The sequence below is a fragment of the Microcaecilia unicolor genome, chromosome 3 (assembly GCF_901765095.1).
Source record: "Microcaecilia unicolor chromosome 3, aMicUni1.1, whole genome shotgun sequence".
NCBI lineage: Eukaryota > Metazoa > Chordata > Amphibia > Gymnophiona > Siphonopidae > Microcaecilia > Microcaecilia unicolor.
Genome location: NC_044033.1, coordinates 5,484,177 through 5,506,350, shown reverse-complemented (window position 1 = coordinate 5,506,350; position 22,174 = coordinate 5,484,177). Strand labels below are relative to the sequence as shown.

The window sequence follows — 22,174 nt, the reverse complement described above, 5'->3', positions numbered from 1 at the left end:
GAGTTGGATAGAACTGGTTTATTGTTTCATTCTCGTAACACGTGGCCTGTGGGAAGAGAACAGAATAGGATCTAGAGGGAGAGTCCAGAGATCCTGTTTTGGACAAGGTGGTGGAGCCTTGGGTACTCGGACCTCGCACCATTTATTTTATTTGTTACATTTATACCCCACATTTCCCCACCTATTTGCAAATAAAAATTTGTAATTTTTATTACAAATGTAATAAAAGTATTTTTATTACATTTGTACCCCGCGCTTTCCCACTCATGGCAGGCTCAATGTGGCTTACATGGGGCAATGGAGGGAGGGTTAAGTGATTTGCCCAGAGTCACAAGGAGCTGCAGTGGGAATACGAACCCAGTTGCCCAGAATCAGAGTCCGCTGCACTAACCACTAGGCTACTCCTCCACTGGAGCTGATACTGTGATGTCATAATGCCTCATTCTACCAATGCCTGAGCCAACCTCATCAGTGATGTCACAATGGCTGCCCGATACTTGGCTCACTTCTGATATTGTGATGTCATAAGGGAAAGGGGGAAAGGGAAATGGGACTTGATATACCACCTTTCTGAGGTTTTTGCAACTACATTCAAAGCGGTTTACATATATTCAGGTACTTATTTTGTACCAGGGGCAATGGAGGGTTAAGTGACTTACCCAGAGTCACAAGGAGCTGCAGTGGGAATTGAACCCACTAACCACTAGGCTACTCCTCCACTAGCAACATTCCATGTAGAAGCCTGCCCTTGCAGATCAGCAACGCGGCCGCACAGGCCTGTTTCTGTGAGTCTGACGTCCTGCACGTACGTGCAGGACGTCAGACTCACAGAAATAGAAGCCTGCGCGGCCGCATTGCTGATCTGCAAGGGCAGGCTTCTACATGGAGTGTTGCTAGTGGAATAGCAACATTAGCATTCCATCTAGAATCTCCAATAGTAGCAACATTCCATTCTCAAATAGTAACAACAGAATCTCCAATAGTAGCAACATTCCATGCAGAATCTCAAATAGGGAAAGGGACATGGGACTTGATATACTGCCTTTCTGAGGTTTTTGCAACTACATTCAAAGCAGTTTACATACATTCAGGTACTTATTTTGTACCAGGGGCAATGGAGGGTTAAGTGACTTGCTCAGAGTCACAAGGAGCTGCAGTGGGAATCGAACTCAGTTCCCCAGAATCAGAGTCCGCTGCACTAACCACTAGGCTACTCTTCCACTAGCAACATTCCATGTAGAAGCCTGCAGGACGTCAGACTCACAGAATAGAAGCCTGCGCTGGCCGCATTGCTGATCTGCAAGGGCAGGCTTCTACATGGAGTGTTGCTAGTGGAATAGCAACATTAGCATTCCATCTAGAATCTCCAATAGTAGCAACATTCCATTCTCAAATAGTAACAACAGAATCTCCAATAGTAGCAACATTCCATGCAGAATCTCAAATAGGGAAAGGGACATGGGACTTGATATACTGCCTTTCTGAGGTTTTTGCAACTACATTCAAAGCAGTTTACATACATTCAGGTACTTATTTTGTACCAGGGGCAATGGAGGGTTAAGTGACTTGCTCAGAGTCACAAGGAGCTGCAGTGGGAATCGAACTCAGTTCCCCAGAATCAGAGTCCGCTGCACTAACCACTAGGCTACTCTTCCACTAGCAACATTCCATGTAGAAGCCTGCAGGACGTCAGACTCACAGAAATAGAAGCCTGCGCGGCCGCATTGCTGATCTGCAAGGGCAGGCTTCTACATGGAGTGTTGCTAGTGGAATAGCAACATTAGCATTCCATCTAGAATCTCCAATAGTAGCAACATTCCATTCTCAAATAGTAACAACAGAATCTCCAATAGTAGCAACATTCCATGCAGAATCTCAAATAGGGAAAGGGACATGGGACTTGATATACTGCCTTTCTGAGGTTTTTGCAACTACATTCAAAGCAGTTTACATACATTCAGGTACTTATTTTGTACCAGGGGCAATGGAGGGTTAAGTGACTTGCTCAGAGTCACAAGGAGCTGCAGTGGGAATCGAACTCAGTTCCCCAGAATCAGAGTCCGCTGCACTAACCACTAGGCTACTCTTCCACTAGCAACATTCCATGTAGAAGCCTGCAGGACGTCAGACTCACAGAAATAGAAGCCTGCGCGGCCGCATTGCTGATCTGCAAGGGCAGGCTTCTACATGGAGTGTTGCTAGTGGAATAGCAACATTAGCATTCCATCTAGAATCTCCAATAGTAGCAACATTCCATGTAGAATCTCAAACAGGGAAAGGGAACTGGGACTTGATATACCGCCTTTGTGAGGTTTTTGCAACTACAGTCAAAGCGGTTTACATATATTCAGATACCTATTTTGTACCAGGGGCAATGGAGGGTTAAATGACTTGCCCAGAGTCACAAGGAGCTGCCTGTGCCTGAAGTGGGAATCGAACTCAGTTCCTCAGTTCCCCAGGACCAAAGTCCACCACCCTAACCACTAGGCCACTCCTCCACTGTTGCTACTATTGGAGATTCTACATGGAATGTTGCTATTCCACTAGCAACATTCCATGTAGAAGTCGGCCCTTGCAGATCACCAATGTGGCTGCGCAGGCTTTCTGGACTTTAGTTCGGTACATTCATCGGACCAATTCTGGGTTCAACCGGCCAGAGCTTAGCTCCTTCAAGATGCGTTGGGGAAAAACGTTCCAAAGATAGTTCTGATGCACCCTTCTTATATAGTATTTGGTCCCCATACAAGTCTATGAAGAGGGACTTTTTTTTCTCTAATCTTGCTTCTTACCGGAATCATGCTTAACCGCAGATCAGGTGCCCACCTGCCCCTCCTCTCAAAGATTTCTTCATAGTGCCAATTTCAACACTTTTTTTTATGTTTAAATCTTGTTTATTATTAGTTGATATGGACAATTAAACAAATACTTGTCAGAGAAATTGCATTACAAAAGGATGCCATCCAATGTCACACAGTCAACATAGTAAATTACAATATTACATTTATATTTCTCCCCCTCTCTCCCACCCTCCCTCCCTCCCTCCCAGTGTCAACTAGTGCTTCTTGGGCATTATCACTATTTTCTTTTAATACCAAAGCAACATGTGTAAAGTGTTTAACCCGTATTGCCCGCGAGATGTGTCTCTTCTCTTGCCCTCTTATCCAACTAGTCCACCCTCTACCCTTTCCCTTTAGGTTCCCTGCAGGTTCAACAATATGTATTGTTCGGGTCTCTCACAAATATCAAATGTGGTGATGTCTGTCATGATGTCTTATATATCCAAGATGACTGCCAGTGTGTCATAGTTTGAACCAGGGGTCCTCTTGTCAAGGAGTACTACACAACTTGTGTCCACGCCAACAGGCTCCCCGTTTAATGGCAGGGCAAAAGAGGGCACCGGAGAAAGGTCAGAAATTCAGCAATAAACTTCTCGCTCTGGACGGGAGGGTGACCCAAAGTGCCTCCCACTGTGCCCTAAACCTAAGGCCCGCTGGACTATCCAAATCAGGCACTCCACACCTATCAATTCTCATTTGTCTCACTAACTGTGAGCGCCATAACTGTAGAGGGGGTGCTTCTTTCGCTCTCCAAAATTGCAAAATGGTAGTTATTCCAAAATATATTGCCATCTTTGCAAATGCCCTGAAGCCCTCTGGGGGGTCTGCAGTGTACTTAAAGATATTAAATAAAATTGAAGGCTCCCACACAAGAGTACAGTGCCATAGTTGGTCCATCCCCCTTATAACTTGGTTCCAGAACCGCCCTGCATAGGGACAACTCCAGAACATATGGCCAAGAGAGGCCGCACCCTGGTTACATTTAGGGCATGTTCCTGTTGTATCAAACCCCGCTTTCTGTGCTCTGTGAGGAGATATATGTGTTCTGAGCAGCCACCGATTTAGCCGCTCCCTTTGCGGAATGGAAAGCCGCTGTTTGTAGATAGATTTCAAATATGACCTATACTCTTCCTCAGTAAGTGTACAGCCTAAGTCCCTTGACCATTCCTGCGCTAGCCGCCGGAAGTCTATCTCTTCTGTGGTGTCTTTAAGTATTTCAACACTTTTAAAACCTCTTTCGTAATACTGAGAGAGATCTGTGTCTTTTATATCTTGTGATACTGAAAGCCATGTAGAATCTCCAATAGTAGCAACATTCCATGTAGAATCTCCAATAGTATCTATTTTATTTTTGTTACATTTGTACCCTGCGCTTTCCCACTCATGGCAGGCTCAATGCGGCTTACATGGGGCAATGGAGGGTTAAGTGACTTGCTCAGAGTCACAAGGAGCTGCCTGTGCCTGAAGTGGGAATCGAACCCAGTTCCCCAGGACCAAAGTCAACCACTGGGCCACTCCTCCACTCCTTACACTACTGTCTTGGTAGAAAAGCTGAATAAATTTGGAGCCAGATGTACTAGCACTTAATTATTAGCTGGATTCCATGGACTGTTTTAGCTTACATGTTCTTACAAGTTGTAAACAGTAACTTATCTGCTCCAAGTCCTCTGCCGACTCCTTTGTATATCAAACTCGGGTATACATATAAAGCATCACACACCATGAAATACCTGCTTCTCACCAGCCTCCCACTTAGTCATCTCTCTCCTCTTCAGTCAGTCCAAAACTCTGCTGCGCGACTCATTTTCCGCCAGAGTCAGTATGCTCACATTAGCCCTATCCTTAAATCACTTCACTGGCTCCCTATCCGTGTCCACATACAGTTCAAACTCCTCTTATTGACTTACAAGTGCATTCACTCTGCAGCTCCTCAGTACCTCTCCCCCCCCCCCCCCCCTCGAGTACGCCATTCTGTGCATAAATCTCTCTTGTCTGTCCCTTTCTCCTCTACTGCTAATTCCAAACTCCGTTCCTTTTATCTTGCTGCACCTCACGCCTGGAATAGACTTCCCAAGCTTATACGTGTAGCCCCATCTTTGGCCATTTTCAAATCCAGGCTAAAAGCCCACCTCTTTAACGCTGCTTCCTTAGCGTCCCTCCGGACCGGACCAGGATTGGACTCTTGGGTTGTGCTCGCCTACCAGCAGGTGGAGACTGAGAAAAACTTGTGACTGGAGAGCCAATAAGAGCCCTGGTCATGTGACCCTAGCCTCAGTATTTTCTCAGTCTCCCAGCATGTAGGAAGCGAGCCCATTAGTCTCTCTCTTTATCTTTCTCTTTTAGTGGTTAATAATGCTACCTCTTCTTCTGTGCCTAGGAATTCTCTGTTAGACGCTGGTCAGGTAGGGATTTCTTTTCCTTTCTTTCTTTTCAGCCTCTGGGGGTGTTAAACTCGGGGTGCCCCCGGGTCCCTCCCCATCTCCCATACGTAGCTGGGAAGGGCTACCCTTTGTTTAGAAAGGGGTATGCCTCTGGGAGAGGCAGCCACTCTGGAAAGTCCCACATTTTTAACCAGCAAGCTCAGTTGTTTAAAAAAACAAAACAGACTGCTATTTTATTTCTCTTCAGCACTGTTCTTTTCTAGCTCGGCTGTATTGTTTGGCCATTTTTAATAGGCAGCCATTTGTTACTCTAAAGGAATTAAAAGAAAACGAAATTAAGACAAGAAACTTTTTCCTTCTCCAGACTTTTGCTGGATGTCAGCTCTTTCTTAGCTCAGCTTTTAAAATATATATGTATATACATGTGTGTATATATAGATATATATGGATATGTAGATATATTTATATATTAATACTAGCGAATTATTCAGTGTCTGTGTCTTTAAAGGGGCGATTTTTTTTCTTCACAATTATTTTCCTCAGTTTTCTTACATTTAAAAAAAAAAAAAAAGGCGAGAATCGCTTAGGCGCGGGCACGGTCTCCTCCGATCTGTCGACAAAGCTCATGTTGAGACGTGCTATTTATCAGCGTCGGAGGAGAGGCTAAAGTTTTTGCTATTTCCTGCTTCGTCGCCGTCGTCTCTGCCTTCATGTCCTCCATGTTTTTCTGCTTCGATCCTCGTTCTTTTTTACTTTTGGCGCGATAGGACGCCATTTTTGAATGCAGCAGCAGTTTCATTTCCGCGGAAGCGTTGCTTTTATTATGCTTTAGTTTCGAGACTATAGAAGAACGGAGATATTGTTTCTGGGATAGTCTGGAGATTTGCAGCAGAGAGGTGTTTCCCTCAGGGTCTTTTTCTTCTAAAGACTTTCAGCTTCAGTACCTAGTGTTCTCTCTATGTAAGGTATTCGGTGCTGCGTGTGTCTGGTTCTGCTATTCATATCTTAAAAATAATATTTTGATTGTCCCTTATGCTTTTATTCTTAGGTGGCCCCTATAGGGGGATGACTGTATGTTTTGGTTTACTACTACTTACGCAGCGCTGTACAAATGAACATGAGAGACAGTCCCTGCTCAACAGACCTTGCAGTCTAAATTGGACAGACGAAACAGACTGCATTTGGACAGTCTGTTTGCCTTTTGGCAGTGCGTAGCTAGTGCACGGGGAGGATTTCCTTATTAGTATGTTTTCTTTTTCTCATCTCAGGTATTCTAAATTTTTCCTTAGGCATGGTGGCAGTCAGGCATTCATTTCATTTCGTCCTTTAGATTGTAAGCTCTTCTGAGCAGGGACCGTCCTTAATTGTTAATTTGTACAGCGCTGCGTAACCTTAGTAGCGCTCTAGAAATGTTAAGTAGTAGTAGTAGTAGTAGTTAAGTAGTAGCTGCACTTTCTATAAAAAAAAACAAAAAAACAGCTGCAGTGTGGTGCAATTGTTTTTTCAGAGCTATTTCTGTAAGATGTGTCTGTGTGTGTATATATATGTGTATATATATATGTGTGTATATATATATATATATATATATATAATGTATAGTAGTACTGCCACACTGGAAAAGGGCCTAGAGTCCATCGAGTCCAGCTCCCTAGCTACGAAAGCGGTCAATCCAGGCCAAGGGTGTCTGGTAAGCTTCCTAAACGTTCAAACATTCTATAGAAAACAAATCATTTATACATTTTGTTCAATTCAGTTTCCCGCGAATTGGCGTCAAGCGCTCGGGGATATTTATTTATTTGTTGCAGTTGTATCCCATGTTTCATTTCATCATGCATGATGAAAATATATAGGAGATTATACATTTAGTAATTTAGTATTGCATAAGGATCTTGGGAGTCATTAAGTGCCAAAGAAAATATACTTTGTGTGGCATAGGATCTTGGATGTTTCTTCTGATATCATATGAGTTTCAAGGGTATATTGTGTAACTGCAGCGGCTGGCAGTTTATCTGGACCTTCACTCAAGTCTGCAATAAATATAGCATTGACAGATTGTGCACATTCTGGTTTTTTGTCCAGTATGCCCTTTCATAGCATCTACTATCTTTTTCTCTTGCTTACAGACCTTATGTTCTTGTCTCAAGCTTTCTTGGAGTCAGATACAGTCTCATACTTTCTTACAGTCATATACAGTCTTGTATTCTCCACCTTCACCGGAAAGGCTATGGCACAAATTCACCACCTTTTTTCCGTTTATAATATTTTTCCTTTCTTTTTTTCTTTTCGTGCTCTGCTCTCTCACTCCAGAGCTTCTTTTCATTTGGAAGAGGATTTTGTTTTCACTTCCTGGGCATTTTTGCCATCACTACGTTGGGCCCAATACAGGTTGTAATTACCACATTCATCTCTATTGGGTGTGGGTCCGTATATCTCACTATGGCAGGAGAAAAGACCATGATGCGAGGATGATGACAAGGTCCACATTACCAGTTTTATTGCCCTGCTCTTTCGTAGCGGTGCTCATAAAACAAGGGCTCCTCGTTTCATCCTTTCCTGGACGACCGGTTCATGACAGAACGTCTTATTGGCAGAGTTGTCATGTCACGCACAGGGGGGTGCATTTTTCTGCTGACTCTAGGTTGGGTGGTGAATGTTGCCAGGTTTATCATTTCTTCTCTCCTTTGATTTCTCATGTGATCTCATTAGATTTCATTACATATCTCTGCTTTTCTCTCTTTGTTTAGTCAAGCTGGAGCAGAGTATTCTGTCTTCTCTACATGCATCCCACTTTCTGTTTCTAGCGCCCAAGAAGGAATTTTTCTTCATTATATTTCGAGTCTCAGTAGTCTCCTTTGACAACTTTTCACTTCTTCAATGTCATGGACATGGGAATATTTGCCTAACTCTGGGAGAGTGTTTTTTCTTTCCCTACTGGATAGCGAGGTGGTGAGAGTCTGACGGACAATGCCTTAACAGTAGCTTAGGTCATTTGTCAAAGTACAATGAAGAATCTACTCTTCACATGGCATGTGGTTGGATTTAAAATAAAAAAACAAAACGCATTGTGTGTATTTTTTCTCTTGGATTTCACTCTTCTTTCAGGGGAAGAGACTCGCATCTTCTGGGCTTTGTCAGCGGATAGTACTTTAATGGGATGTCCCTCTTCTACAATTTTTTGTTGTCGCTTTGACCTCACGTATGCTTCGCTTAGTCTCTTGCTGCAAAGACAACGGCAGGAGTACATGTCCTCTGGCAGCAGGGATCTTACGGTCTTCTTCTTCTCTATCTTTTTCCTCGATATTTTCTCTTGGGTTATGACTTTCTTTACATCTCTCTGATATTCTCTCACCTCTCATATATTCTCTCCTATCTGGTTATTTTTCTCGGATGGAATCCCTCAGTTGCCTTTGTAGTCTTTAGAGTGCAGCACTCTGGTCTGCTGGTTGAGATTGAGCATCCTCTCTGTAGGTATGTCTCGAGAATATAGACAGTGGACAATTTTTCTACATAGGTACATGTGTATTACCACACTCGGAAAAGGTCAAATGTCCCATCGAGCCCAAAGGGCACCTGCCTAGATTCCTAAACGGACAATCTTTCTATACATGTTATTCCTAGAACTGTCTGGTGGTTTATGGAATTCAATATGATAAGAGGTATTAATGAGGGTATTAACAAGTGTCTACATTTCATTTCATTTATTCACGTTTCCTCTAATTGGTGTTTGCGGCAAGAATTTCAGGTGATCTGCTTGCAGAGGCAGCAGCTACAGATGATTGTTCTATCTCATTTCAATTGCGCTCTGAGATATGTTTTCTCTATATTGTGAAACTGCAGCGGCTGGCACTTTATTTGCACCTTTAGTCAGCTTGGCGGCAGGGATTTAGATGCTTTCTTCTCCTGCATAGCATTTTTGGCTATGATAATTTATTTAATTGTACTCTTGTTTTCACCTTTTTAGTTTCAGGTGATCAGGTACTTTCTCTCTGTCAGTTTTTTCTTTCTTCCAATCTGCTGTTAGGTCGGCTAGGATATCTGTAGGAGTGGTAGTTCAGTATTCCTGTTGCCATTTTTCTCAGCTGAGGTGGATTCTTGGCAGATTTTTTGTTTCGAGGCAGCTCTGCCTATAGCTTTGCAATCTTTCTTTCAGCAGCTTTTCTCTTTCTAGAGTCTCCCTGTCCTTCGCGCTGCACAGCTAGTGCAGTAGGTAGGGGACAATAGTCATCGTCGCTTGGACTTGTAGGTTTTTTTTGTTTGTTTTTGTAGTCATCCTATTTGGTTTGATGGCGGCTCTTGGATCTTCAAGCTTTTGGCTTTGTATTCATCCTAGTCTGTTTTCAGGTACTCTTCCGCGTTCTCAATGTCAGTCCCTCCCGTAAGATTACTGCTTTGGTACTTCCCAAGAGTCCAATCCTGGTCCGGTCCGGAGGGACGCTAAGGAAGGAGAAATTAGACCTTACCTGCTAATTTGCTTTCCTTTAGTCTCTCCGGACCGGACTAGACCCCTCCCATGTTTTGTCATTTTTTCAGCGGAATAGTAAAATAAATAAATAGATAATTAAAAAAAACAAAAACAACAATAACAAGCTTGTATATTTAGCATTTTCAGTGACCCATGCCACATCTCTAGTTGGAGTTGCGGGTGGGTTCCGTTGCTGCTATATATGTGTACGTATGTATGTATGTATCTGTACAACTTTAAGGGGACCTTACCGCTTCTCTGGTGAGAGTTTCTGGTGACCTATACTTCAAGTGAGTCATACCTCTTCTCTGGTGGGAGCTGTGGGTGAAGTATGATACAAGTGGCCTATACCACTTCGCTGGGGACAGTTGCTGGTGACCTATACTACAAGTGGGCTATACCTCTTCTCTAGTGCTGGTGAGCTACAATATGAGTGAGCCATACCACTTCTCTGGTGAGAGTTACTGGTGAGCTATAATACAAGTGGCCCATACCACTTCTCTGGTGAGAGTTGCTGGTGAGCTATAATACAAGTGAGCCATACCACCTCTCTGGTGAGAGTTGTTGGTGAGCTCTAATACAAAAGGGGCCATACCGCTTCTCTGGTGAGAGTTGCTGGTGAGCTCTAGTACTCGGCTTTGTCGAGGAATTTGTGGCTGCTAGGATTCCATACGGCACAGAAGGTTTCTCTCTTTCTTTTCTGCTTGGTTAGTCAAATACTGAGGCTAGGGTCACATGACCAGGGCTCTTATTGGCTCTCCAGAGTCACAAGTTTTTCTCAGTCTCCACCTGCTGGTAGGCGAGCACAACCCAAGAGTCCAATCCTGGTCCGGTCCGGAGGGACTAAAGGAAAGCAAATTAGCAGGTAAGGTCTAATTTCTCCCTTCCTAAAATACTCAACCTCACAGTGCATACTAGACCCTTGTCTTGGTTACCTTATGAAGGAAGCTCTTAATATATTCATCAATCTGCTTCAGCAGCATATCTCCTTCCTACTATTCCACAGCACTTTCCCTGATAATAAAGGCTGTATTATCCTAACACCGAATACCAAAAAACAGTTCAGTCACCATAACAAACTACAGACCAGTAGCCTTCATTCTTTTGATGATAAAGGCGATGGAAGGAATAGTAGCAGCCAAAATATGGACAACCTTTCACATTTCTCCCTACTACACAAATCACACTCAGGTTTCAGACCATGCTATAGCACTGAGACTGTTCTAACTACCCTAGTATCAAATCTCAGAAAAGAAATTAGCATAGGGTCTAAGATCTTAATAATGCAGTTCGACATGACTGGAGAAGAGCAGAATAGCCATATTGAGTCAGACCAATGGTCCATCTAACCAAGTATCCTGTTTCCTTCGGTGACCAGTCCAGGTCACAAGTACCTGACAGAATCCCAAATAGTAGCAACATTCCATTCTACCAATCCCCGGGCAAACAGTGGCTTCCCCATGTCCATCCCAATAACAGACTGTGGACTTTTCTGCCAGGAACTTGTCCTAACCTTTTTTTCAACCCAAACACGCTAACCGCTGTTAGCCCCATCCTCTGGCAAAGAGAGCCAGAACTTAACTATTCGTTGAGTGAAAAACAAAATTACTCCTATTTGTTTTAAAACTATTTCTATCCACTGCCAACTTGTTCCTTTTATCCTGCTACACAGTATTCAAAGCTGACAAGTTGGAGAAACTGAATGAAATCTCTATAATCTTGGAGGATGTAATGGGGCAGTTCTACAAACTGAAGAGTAGCAAATCTCCTGGACCGGATGGTATTCATCCCAGAGTACTGATAGAACTGAAAAATGAACTGGCGGAACTATTGTTAGTAATATGTAATTTATCCTTAAAATCGAGCGTGGTACCAGAAGATTGGAGGGTGGCCAATGTAACACCGATTAAAAAAAAAAGGTTCCAGAGGAGATCCGGGAAATTATAGACCAGTGAGTCTGACGTCAGTGCCGGGCAAAATGGTAGAGACTATTATGAAGAACAAAATTACAGAGCATATTCAAAAGCATGGATTAATGAGACAAAGGGAAGGGAAATCTTGCCTCATCAATCAATTACATTTCTTTGAAGGGGTGAACAAACGTGGATAAAGGTGAGCTGGTTGATATTCTGTATCTGGATTTTCAGAAGGCTTTTGACAAAGTACCTCATGAAAGACTCCAGAGGAAATTGGAGAGTCATGGGATAGGAGGTACTGTCCTATTGTGGATTAAAAACTGGTTAAAGGATAGAAAACAGAGAGTAGGGTTAAATGGTCAGTATTCTCAATGGAGAATGCTAGTTACTACTTAACATTAGTTAGTGGGGTTCCCCAGGGCTCTGTGCTGGGACCGCTGCTTTTTAACATATTTATAAATGTCCTAGAGATGGGAGTAACTAGTGAGTTATTCAAAGTCGTTAAATCACGGGAGGATTGTGAAAAATTACAAGAGGACCTTACGAGACTGGGAGACTGGGCATCTAAATTGCAGATGACGTTTAATGTGAGCAAGTGCAAAGTGATGCATGTGGGAAAGAGGAACCTGAATTATAGCTACGTCATGCAAGGTTCCACGTTAGGAGTCACCGACCAAGAAAGGGATCTAGGTGTCTTCGTTGAAGACTTCTGCTCAATGTGCTGTAGCGGCTAAGAAAGCAAATAGAATGTTAGGTATTATTAGGAAAGGAATGGAAAATAAAAATGAGGACGTTATATTGCCTTTGTATCGGTCCATGGTGCGACCGCACCTCGAATATTGTGTTCAATTCTGGTTGCAGTATCTCAAAAAAGATATAGTGGAATTAGAAAAGGTACAGAGAAGGGCAACAAAAATGATAAAGGGGATGGGACTTCCCTATGAGGAAAGGCTAAAGCGACTGGGGCTCTTCAGCTTGGAGAAAAGACAACTGAGGGGAGATATGATAGAAGTCTGTAAAATAATGAGTGGAGTGGAATGGGTAGATGTGAAGTGTCTGTTTACGCTTTCCAAAAATACTAAGACTAAGTGGCACGTGGTGTAGCTACAAAGTACTTAAGTAATGCCACACTGGAAAAAGACCAAAGGTTCACCGAGCCCAGCATCCCGTCCACGACAGCGGCCAATCCAGGCCAAGAGCACCTGGCAAGCTTCACAAAGTAGTAAATTTAAAACGAATCTGAGTGAAGAAAAATTCTCTCAATGTGTAATTAAACTCTGGAATTCGTTGCCAGAGAATGTGGTAAAGGCGGTTAGCTTAGCGGAGTTTAAAAAAGGTTTGGACGGCTTCCTAAAGGAAAAGTCCATAGACCATTATTAAAATGGGGAAACCCCACTGCTTATTTCTAGGATAAGCCTTATAAAATGTATTATATTTTTTTGGGATCTTGCCAGGTTATTTGTGACCTGGATTGGCTACTGTTGGAAACAGGATGCTGGGCTTGATGGACCTTTGGTCTGTCCCAGTATGCCAATACTTATGAGATGCGGCAACTGGAACTGAATGCAATACTCACACTCCTGACTCCAGAGAAGCATTGAAAAGGTCAGCCAGTGGAGCCGCTAGAACTTCCTACATTACCCTCACATGTATGCCATCTGGCTTCATCGCTTTGTCCACCTTTAGTTTAGCTGGTTCCTTACAAAACACAGTCCTCTGAAATTCGTTCAGGGACTACCATACCTCCTTTCCTATTTATGTTAGTCTTCTGCAGCGCTGCTCTAAGCAATTTTGAATTATCTTTTTCAGCTTCTACATATTATACTCCTGCTAGAATTCTGCACTAAAAAAAATAAAAATTCACACAAGATTTGCAAATTCTGCAAGTGATTGTAATAGTTTAACTAATATTACAGTCCCCTCTCTGTACGTAGATACAATGCATATTATCCTCAGCCCCCCCTCCCAGTCACCCATAGCATCCATCTTTTTTACAGCCTCCTCTCTGCACCCACACACCATATTTTTTCCAGTCCCTCTTCCTGCACTCACACAGTGTCCACTTTTTTTTACAGCCCCTTCCCTCCACAGCATCCACCATTTTTATAGCCTCTCTTCAATCCAGTCCAGTCCAATCCAGCACTTATATCCTGCCTTTTTCAACCAGAGAATCAAAGTGGGTTGCAACTAAAATAGTCGGTTAAAAAAGAACTAATGGAATCAATCTAAATACTCATTAAATAAATGGGCCTTTAGCAATTTTCGAAATGCTAAATAATTAAGTTTACTTCTTGTGGATACTGGAAGGTTATTCAACATCTTGCTAGATTGATATACATGAGGTCTTATTGTAAAAATGGCTTAGAGCAGGGGTAGACAACTCCGGTCCTCGAGAGCCGCAGGCAGGTAAGGTTTTCAGGATATCCATAATGAATATGCAGGAGATAGATTTGCATACCATGGAGGCAGTGCTTGCAAATCTATCTCCTGCATATTCATTGCGGATATCCTGAAAACCTGACCTGCCTGCGGCTCTCAAGGACTGGAGTTGCCTACCCCTGGCTTAGAGCAAATGCACAGAAATCCCTAACTAAACTCTGAAGTGAAGGAGAGTCACTCTGAACCCACAGCACGTATATTTTATTTATTTATAGCATTTATATCCCACATTTTCCCACCTATTTGCAGGCTCAGTGTGGCTTACATTGTTCCGTATTGGTGATCACCAATTCCGGAAAAGAGAAAATACATAGTTAAGATGGAGGTGACAGTGGATTAGATATTCAGGTAAAGAAAGTTAATTTTCATGCTGAGAAGTAAAAGGTATAAGATTAAACTTCAATCGTGATAAATCAGTTTGAACAAACAGAAATAATAAACTTCAATCGTGAATAGGTTAGTTTGAACAATCAGAAAGTTAAAGGTTACGTTTTGTGTAGCTCCGGTGGAAATTTCTTACCGGTGTTTAGGATGGATCTTTGTGATATGCCTTTTTGCATAGGTTGGTTTTCAGTAATTTTCGGAAATTATTTGTCATGTGTTTTTATGTATTTTGGTAATTCATTCCATATTTGCGTGCTTATATAGGAGAAACTGGAAGCATATATTAATTTATATTTTAGACCTTTGCAGCTGGGATAATGGCGATTCAGGAACGTACGTGATGATCTAGTACAATTGGTAGGCCTATAAGACTTGACATATACCCCGGAGCTTCACCATAAATGATCTTATGAACCAGAGTGCAGACCTTGAACGCAATTCGTTCTCTTAGTTTAAAGCCAGTGTAGTTTCTCTCTCAGGGGTCTGGCACTATTTCGTTTTACCAGATATGAGTATGAAGGAACAAGGTGCGCATATAACCTGATGCAGACCTGTAGATGGCAGCGTGGTCCTCAGATGATCGGTCAGGTCCAATGTAGGTCCGCCCCTCGGGTGGGATGTCAACACAGCAGCCCTTGCCTCAGATAAGAGTCCCTTTTTGTATAGAAATCATAGGCTACAGCTGTGCTGATAACGTACATTCTGGCTTTTGTGGGTGATGCACACATAACTTTGTTTACACCAAATATTGTGGTTTCAAGGGTCAACTATTTTGTCTCGCTGGCACCACACTGAAGGAATCACTTTGACAGGAAGTCGGGGGTTCATAAACAATGTGCGATTTGCCAGCCATAGCGTCTCTCCAGCTGCAAAGGTAATTCCAGGAGTCCTTGGCTGTTCTGGCCACGTCATCGATGCTAATAATACCTTGTTATTGTAGCATCTCAGGACCCATGTCAACAGTCTTTGTCTGTATGCAAGGTTGCAGCTTCAGCCAGGAACAGGCTTTGCATTATAAGATGGAATAAGTTTAGGACTGCATTTGTGGAGTTGGGTTATTAATGCTGTGTAGTGCCAGGTATTATAATCCCATATACCTTTGCTATATGGAAAAAGAAATAGTGTTTCATAGTGCTCGTTTTGCTTCTACACCGCACTACGTAAGGACTTCTTTGATACATACCACAAGTCTCTGGATTGATCTGTGGGACGCTGTGGAAGGAAAAATTAGTTCTTGCTGATAATTTTGTTTCCATTAGTCCTAACAGATCAATCCAGAGGCCCTTCTCCCTCCTCCCCCCTCCCCCCACCTTATTGGTTTGGTTTCTGGAAGGGAATGGTTTTGGAGCAGAGCAATTGGCATACTTTGTAGTTCTCTTTCTGGTACTGGGAATCGGTGCTGTCTGGTTCAGGACAGTAGTTTCTTGTCCTCGGGTGGGGGGGGGGGGGGCATTTTCCTCCCTCAGGTTGTGCTATATGGTTGAGTTGCTTTGTGTTATTAAAGTTTTTATTAAAGAAAAAACAGCAACGAGAAGACGGTGAGATGAAAATATTCGGGTGAGGCAGGAGATTGTTACATTTGTTGGTTTACTGGCAGTGCTCTGGTATTGACAATACTGGAGACGAGGCTGCTGCCCATTGGGCTATATGACATAGGTCTGCGTTCTCTCTGTCTCCACCTGCTGGTAGATGGGCATAACCCACAAGTTTCTGGATTAATCTCCCGGGACTAATGGAAAGAAAATTATTGGGTAAGAACTAATTTTTTCTTTTTGTAAGAAAATCTCAGTTTATCCCTAAAGTGGACTTATCAGGTTTTTGCGCAACATCTTTCAATTGATTTATAGCTGTACTGGTTCACGGGGCATGGGTGTGGTTTAAGGGACCTTCTACTGCTTTGGCAGAAGCGTACTGGAGCTTTCCTCAGAGCACAGCCCTTTCTACCAGTGACATGACTGGGAAATTCAGTAGCCTAGTGGTTAGTGCAGTGGACTTTGATCCTGGGGAGCTGAGTAGGATTCCCACTGCAGCTCCTTGTGACTCTGGGCAAGTCACTTAACCCTCCATTGCCCCTGGTACAAAATAAGTACCTGAATATATGTAAACCGCTTTGAATGTAGTTGCAAAATCCTCAGAAAGGTGGTATATCAAGTCCCATTTCCCTTCCCATCATCTGCTGATTGGAGGAGATAACAACCCACTAGTCAGTCTGATGTAACCAGCAGACTAAAGGAAAGGAAATGAACATGTATGACTAAATTTCTCACTTTGTAGAAAGGAATGTTGCAATCTGCCTTTTCTTTTTGACAGTAAATAAGTGACATTTTCACATTTTGTTTCCTTCCAGTCCCCTATGTTTGATGGGAAGGTGCCACATTGGCATCACTATGCCTGCTTCTGGAAAAAGGTTGGCATGTTGACCACTAGCGATGTGGATGGATTTCCAGAGCTGCGCTGGGAGGATCAGGAGAAAATCAAAAAAGCCATTGACAACGGCGGAGCATCAGCGGGTATGTACAGGGCTGGTGCCCTCATGTCAGAAGCAGTTGGGTCTGTTTCAAGGCCCAGTGCTTTGAAATGAGACTTTGGTTTGTACTGTCCATCAGGCTATAATAGAGGACATGCTTTTGCCTAATTAAAAGTCCTCGTTACCACACTCATGGACAGTATAGAATAAGGAGAGCTCTGCTTCTGTGTGATTTCTTGTCCTTCAGTTTATTGGGGCCTGTTGGATATTTGACTACATCTGTTACGTCTTTCTTCCACTGAGAGCATTGTAAAGCATGGCTATTTTAACTTTTTTTTTTTTTTTTTTCATGATTCTGAAACTGTTTTAGTGTTTTCTATTGCTTTGATGAATTGTTGTATTATAATATTTGCAGTTTGCTTGTGGTGTATGGGGAGACGGGTGGTACTGGGGAGAAAAAATACAGTGGGGCTGGGTTTGGTTCAGGCCTGGTTTTTGCTGTCAGGACTGGGGGTGTTGTGGAAGCCTGTGTGCCTATAAAATATGAGCACAAGTAGAACCACACCTTCTCGGAAGAAGGCGTAAGTGCAGAAAGGATGCACATATGTCTGTATTCTATGAACTATGTATGTAAACTATGACCACAGTCCTCCCCTGAGCACATCTACTATACAAGTATATGCCCGCTTCCATTGCACATACGTTTAGGCGTAATCTAATTTGACAGGTGGAAATCAGCATCTTCCTTGGTGTCCCTCCGGACAGGCCCAGCGATTGACTGATGGGTTGTGCACGCCTTCCAGCAGGTGGAGACTGGGAATTCTGACTCTTCCAAGAGAGCCAGTAAGAGCCCTTGCTAGGTTGAAGAATCCGGTATTCTCAGTCTCGAGCAGATGGAAGATGGTGAGCCCTGTCAGTCTGTCTCTTCTTTCTCATTTTTTTCTGTATAAAAGGTATATCAACTTACCCCCGGAATAGTTGCACTTGGGCTTCCAGATGTAAGTAACTCTAATGCATGGTTCTATGCTGAGGACTGTCACGCCTGAACCAAGGGGTCTGTTTGCTAAAGTTATGTGTAATGGCTTGTTGTGGTGCTGGATTCACTAAACTGTAGTACCCGAGTGCCATACTGGAGTAATTGTCATGGTAACTTGCCTGGCTTTTCGCCATCTCTACAAAGTGTTTATTCCTAGCTGTGGCAAGAAGGCATGGCAGCCCCCACCTTGGGGTCTTATAGGATCATAGATGTACCTACTCCCCATTGGAGAAAAATGTTTTGTGGTCCCAGTGGCACATCAGGCTTTCAATGCCCAAGTCCCCCAAACCATACCTTGAAATCCCTGGGGTCTAGTCAGGTTAGGAGCAATCCCCACTCTCCCCTATTACCAAAATGGCACTGCTGGCAGACCCTTACCCTTGCTACACTCCTGGGGATTTCAAAGCTTGAACTTTAGGAAGTGGGGGTCTGAAGGAGAGAACTCGAGGGAGGGGAGTCTTTTGGAAGATGCAAGGCAGAGGCAGGGCCGCCGAGAGACTGGGCCAGGCCTGGGACAAGGTCACCCCCCGGGCCCCCCCCCCCCCAAGGTCGCCACCGCTCCCCCACCACCCGTCCCCCCTCTGCGCACCAGCAGGCTCCTGCATTGAAATCACAGTGCCTCTCACCTCCATGTGAAGGCACTGTAGCAGCAGCAGATTGCCTCCCTCCTTCGGGCCTCCTTCCCTCCCTGTCCAGTGACTTGCCCCAACTTATCCCCCTTTTCACCCCCTCCCCCAAGTTTCAGTTCCCAGCCCCAACTGTGCCCTCAGGTTTCCAGCACATAAGTATCATAAGTAAATAAATAAGCAGATAAAAACTCTAAGTGTTCAGCACCTGAATCTCATAAATGATGTCTGTTTTAGTGACCCTTTACCAGGAGAAAAAAAATGCCTGCACGAATACAACACCTAGGGAGTCCCTATAAACAGCCCCTCCAAATGACACATTACTACAAAAAGTTGTTCCGTTATTATACTTCCTCTGTGTACATTCCTATGCTTGAAAATATAAGTGAGAATAAATAAAAATGCTACCCACAAATGAAGACAACGAGGGACAGCCCTTCCTTCCTTCCAGGCCAGCCGCCCTGCATTTAAAAAGTTGCAGCGGCGGCGAAAACGCAGGCTCGCCTCTTCTTTAAGCCCTTCCCCTTCTCTCTCAGTGTGCAGTGTGCTGCCTTCGCGGAAACCGGAAATTGCATCAGTGCACGCTGAAAGAGAAGGGGAAGGGCTTAAAGAAGAGGCAAGCCTGCGTTTTCGCCGCCGCTGCAACTTTTTAAATGCAGGGCGGCTGGAAAAAATGAAGCTGAGAGCGTCGCAACGAGGAAGGGAGCGACAGGAAGCGCCGCAGGGCCCCAGGAGGTGCGAGGTCCTGATGATGGAGGGCGGGGTGGGACTCCGGCGCCGGGCCCCCCTGAAGGCCCGGGCCCGGGGAATTTTGTCCCCCCTGTCCCCCCTCTCGGCGGCCCTGGGCAGAGGCCTCCAGGAGTTTTTCTCAAAGGCGTCACTTCAGCGATTGGGTTGGCCCCTTTTAACTGACTTCCATGGAACATCAGTTCATGTGTAACTTCCCCCAAGAAAAGCTATACTCATGTTGCACTGGGTTTGCAAACCCAGAAATAATTAGTCATAATCTCTATTTAGTACTTTCCTTCTAGCTGCACCCACACATTTTGCAAATGCATTAGTGCAGGGTTAGTAAATAAGCACCTTAATGAACTATAAATAGATTGCAACCCTCTTATAGATGTGAATGAATTTTCACGGTCTCGAAGCCCAGGTCATAAAAGCAGGGGTGTAGCCGCACTTCAGCGGTAGGGGGGTCCAGAGCTGAGGTGAGGGGGCACGTTTTAGCCCCGCCCACCGCCAACGCTGCCACCCCCCCCCCCCCCCCCCGCCATTGCCAACACCTCCAACAACTTTGACCCCCCCCCCCCCCCGCCCGCTGTCGCCTACCTTTGCTGGCGGGGGTTGGAGTCCCCCGCCAGCAAAGGCGGCGGGTTGGCGGCGGGAGGGGGGGTTGAGAGGGTCGTCGGCAGGGGGGTCCAGGGCCAAATCAATGGGGGCCCAGGCCCCCGTGGCCCCATAGCAGCTACGCCCCTGCATAAAAGATGTACTCTTACGCTTTTTAATGGTTTGCAGCTAGATGAAGAAATCTGATAGTTTTGGAAATTGTATACCACTGCGTCTCTCTGCAGTTAAACTGATTTTAAAGGTAACATAACATAATAAATGTTTCTGTTACTCTCCTCCCCTCTTCTTGCCTGCCTTTCTCGTGTGCTCTGTGGAATGCCCGTTCTGTCTGTAACAAACTTTCCTACATCCATGACCTGTTTATCTCTCGTTCTCTCCATCTGCTTGCCCTAACTGAAACTTGGCTTTGCCCTGAAGACTCTGCTTCAGTTGTGGCCCTATGCCATGGAAGTTATCTTTTCTCCCATACTCCTCGCCCAGTTTGCCGTGGAGGTGGTGTCGATCTACTTTCACCTGTTGTAGATTTCAACCTCTTTTTCCACCTCAGTCTCACTGCTTTTCTTCCTTTGAAGTCCACTCCATTCATCTATTCACTCCTCTGCCTCTCTGAGTAGCAGTCATTTATTGATCCCCTGATAAGTCCCTTTCTTCCTTTCTCACTGACTTTGACGCCTGGCTTTCCTTCTTTCTTGAACCTTCATTTCCTTCCCTCATTCTTGGGGATTTCAACATTCATGCTAATGATCCCTCTCTGACTCTTATGCTTCTCAGTTTCTCGCTTTAACATCCTCTTTCAATCTTCAACTATGCTTCACTGCCCCCACTCACCAGAATGGCCACTGTCTTGATCTTACCCTCTTCTCAAACTGCTCACTCTCCAGCTTCTGTGCCTCTGCTTTTCCCCTATCTGACCATCATCTGATAACTTTCACACTTAAACACCCTCCTCCCCAGTCCCGTCTAATCTTAACCAATACATTTAGAAATCTTCAGGCTATTGACCCTTCTACTCTGTCCTCCAGTGTTTCAAATCTCTTCTCTACCACTATGTTATCTAAGTCTGTCAATGAGGCTGTCTCTTCCTATAATACTATTCTCTCCTCTGCTCTGGATACTCTCACTCCTCCCATTCCCCGTTCTGTAAAACTCCGTTCACTGGGTAAATCTCTTATCTGCACCCTTCTCCTCCACCGCTAACTCCAGACTCTGTTCCTTTTTTTCTTGCTGCACCATATGCCTGGAATAGACTTCCTTAGATGGTACGTCAAGCTCTATCTCTGGCCGTCTTCAAATCTAAGCTAAAAGCCCACCTTTTTGATGCTGCTTTTAACTCCTAACCCTTATTCACTTGTTCAGAACCCTTATTTTATCATCCTCACTTTTAATATTCCCTTATCTCTTGTTTGTTCTGTCTGTCTGTCCTAATTAGATTGTATACTCTGTCGAGCAGGGACTGTCTCTTCATGTTCAAGTGTACAGCGCTGCGTACGTCTAGTAGCGTTATAGAAATGATTAGTACTAGTAGTAAATGACGACAGAGGAAGATCCACAGTGTATCTGTTAAGTTCAAAACTGAAGTTTTAAATGTGGAACTTAGCAGATCACACCCTAGGACACCTGTACAATATAGGCTACTGCTGGCCCTTCTCTTTCCCCTCGCTCCATGGTTTATCCGTGACAAGAAGTTTTAATAGAATTTTTAATAAAAAGTGAAAAAAAGCTATTGGATCATGACAACAGATGGAAGAGGCTGTCAAGTTCTGGTGATGCTTAACTTGTGCAGTGGTTGTGTTTGCCACTGATGTGCTGATAGAGTGTTTTGGGCACTTACCACCTTCTCGGTAAAGAAGCATTTTCCATTTGGCTTCCTCCCTGCAATTTTGCTATGCTGCAACTCGCTGGCATGGTGAAGGGGATAGTGGTTTTTCTAAAGCTTTCTGATGTCTTGATTTCTTAGAGCCAGGGGGTGGTCGGAAAGGAGGGGGCAAGGCACAGAAGACCGTGGCCGGTTTTGCTGTGGAATATGCCAGGTCGAACAGAAGCACTTGCAAAGGCTGTTTCCAGAAGATAGAAAAGGTAAGGGACAGAAACCTGAAAGCAGATTTTTTTTTCCTGAATTCTTTTTAGTAGTGTTTCACTAGAGTAAGAGTCTCTGGAGAGTGTGTCTGTCCATCCATCTGTAAACGTGTTAATTGCAACATTCACATATGCGTCACTTTCGTCATGTGCTTGCACACGCCATACGTACAGGGTGTAGGAGCAGAAGTGAACAGCAAGAA

The 22,174-nt window shown here is 44.1% G+C and overlaps 1 protein-coding gene across 2 annotated transcripts in view; it reads left to right on the top strand.

The window, feature by feature from the left end:
• The window catches only part of PARP1 (poly(ADP-ribose) polymerase 1), a 210,030-nt gene that overhangs the window by 631 nt on the left and 187,225 nt on the right, over positions 1 to 22,174 (top strand). For both annotated transcript variants that reach the window (XM_030195730.1, XM_030195729.1), the window contains exons 2-3: positions 16,767 to 16,929; positions 21,853 to 21,971. In XM_030195730.1, the coding sequence (XP_030051590.1) occupies positions 16,767 to 16,929; positions 21,853 to 21,971 (282 nt within the window). The remainder of the gene's footprint in view (positions 1 to 16,766; positions 16,930 to 21,852; positions 21,972 to 22,174) is intronic.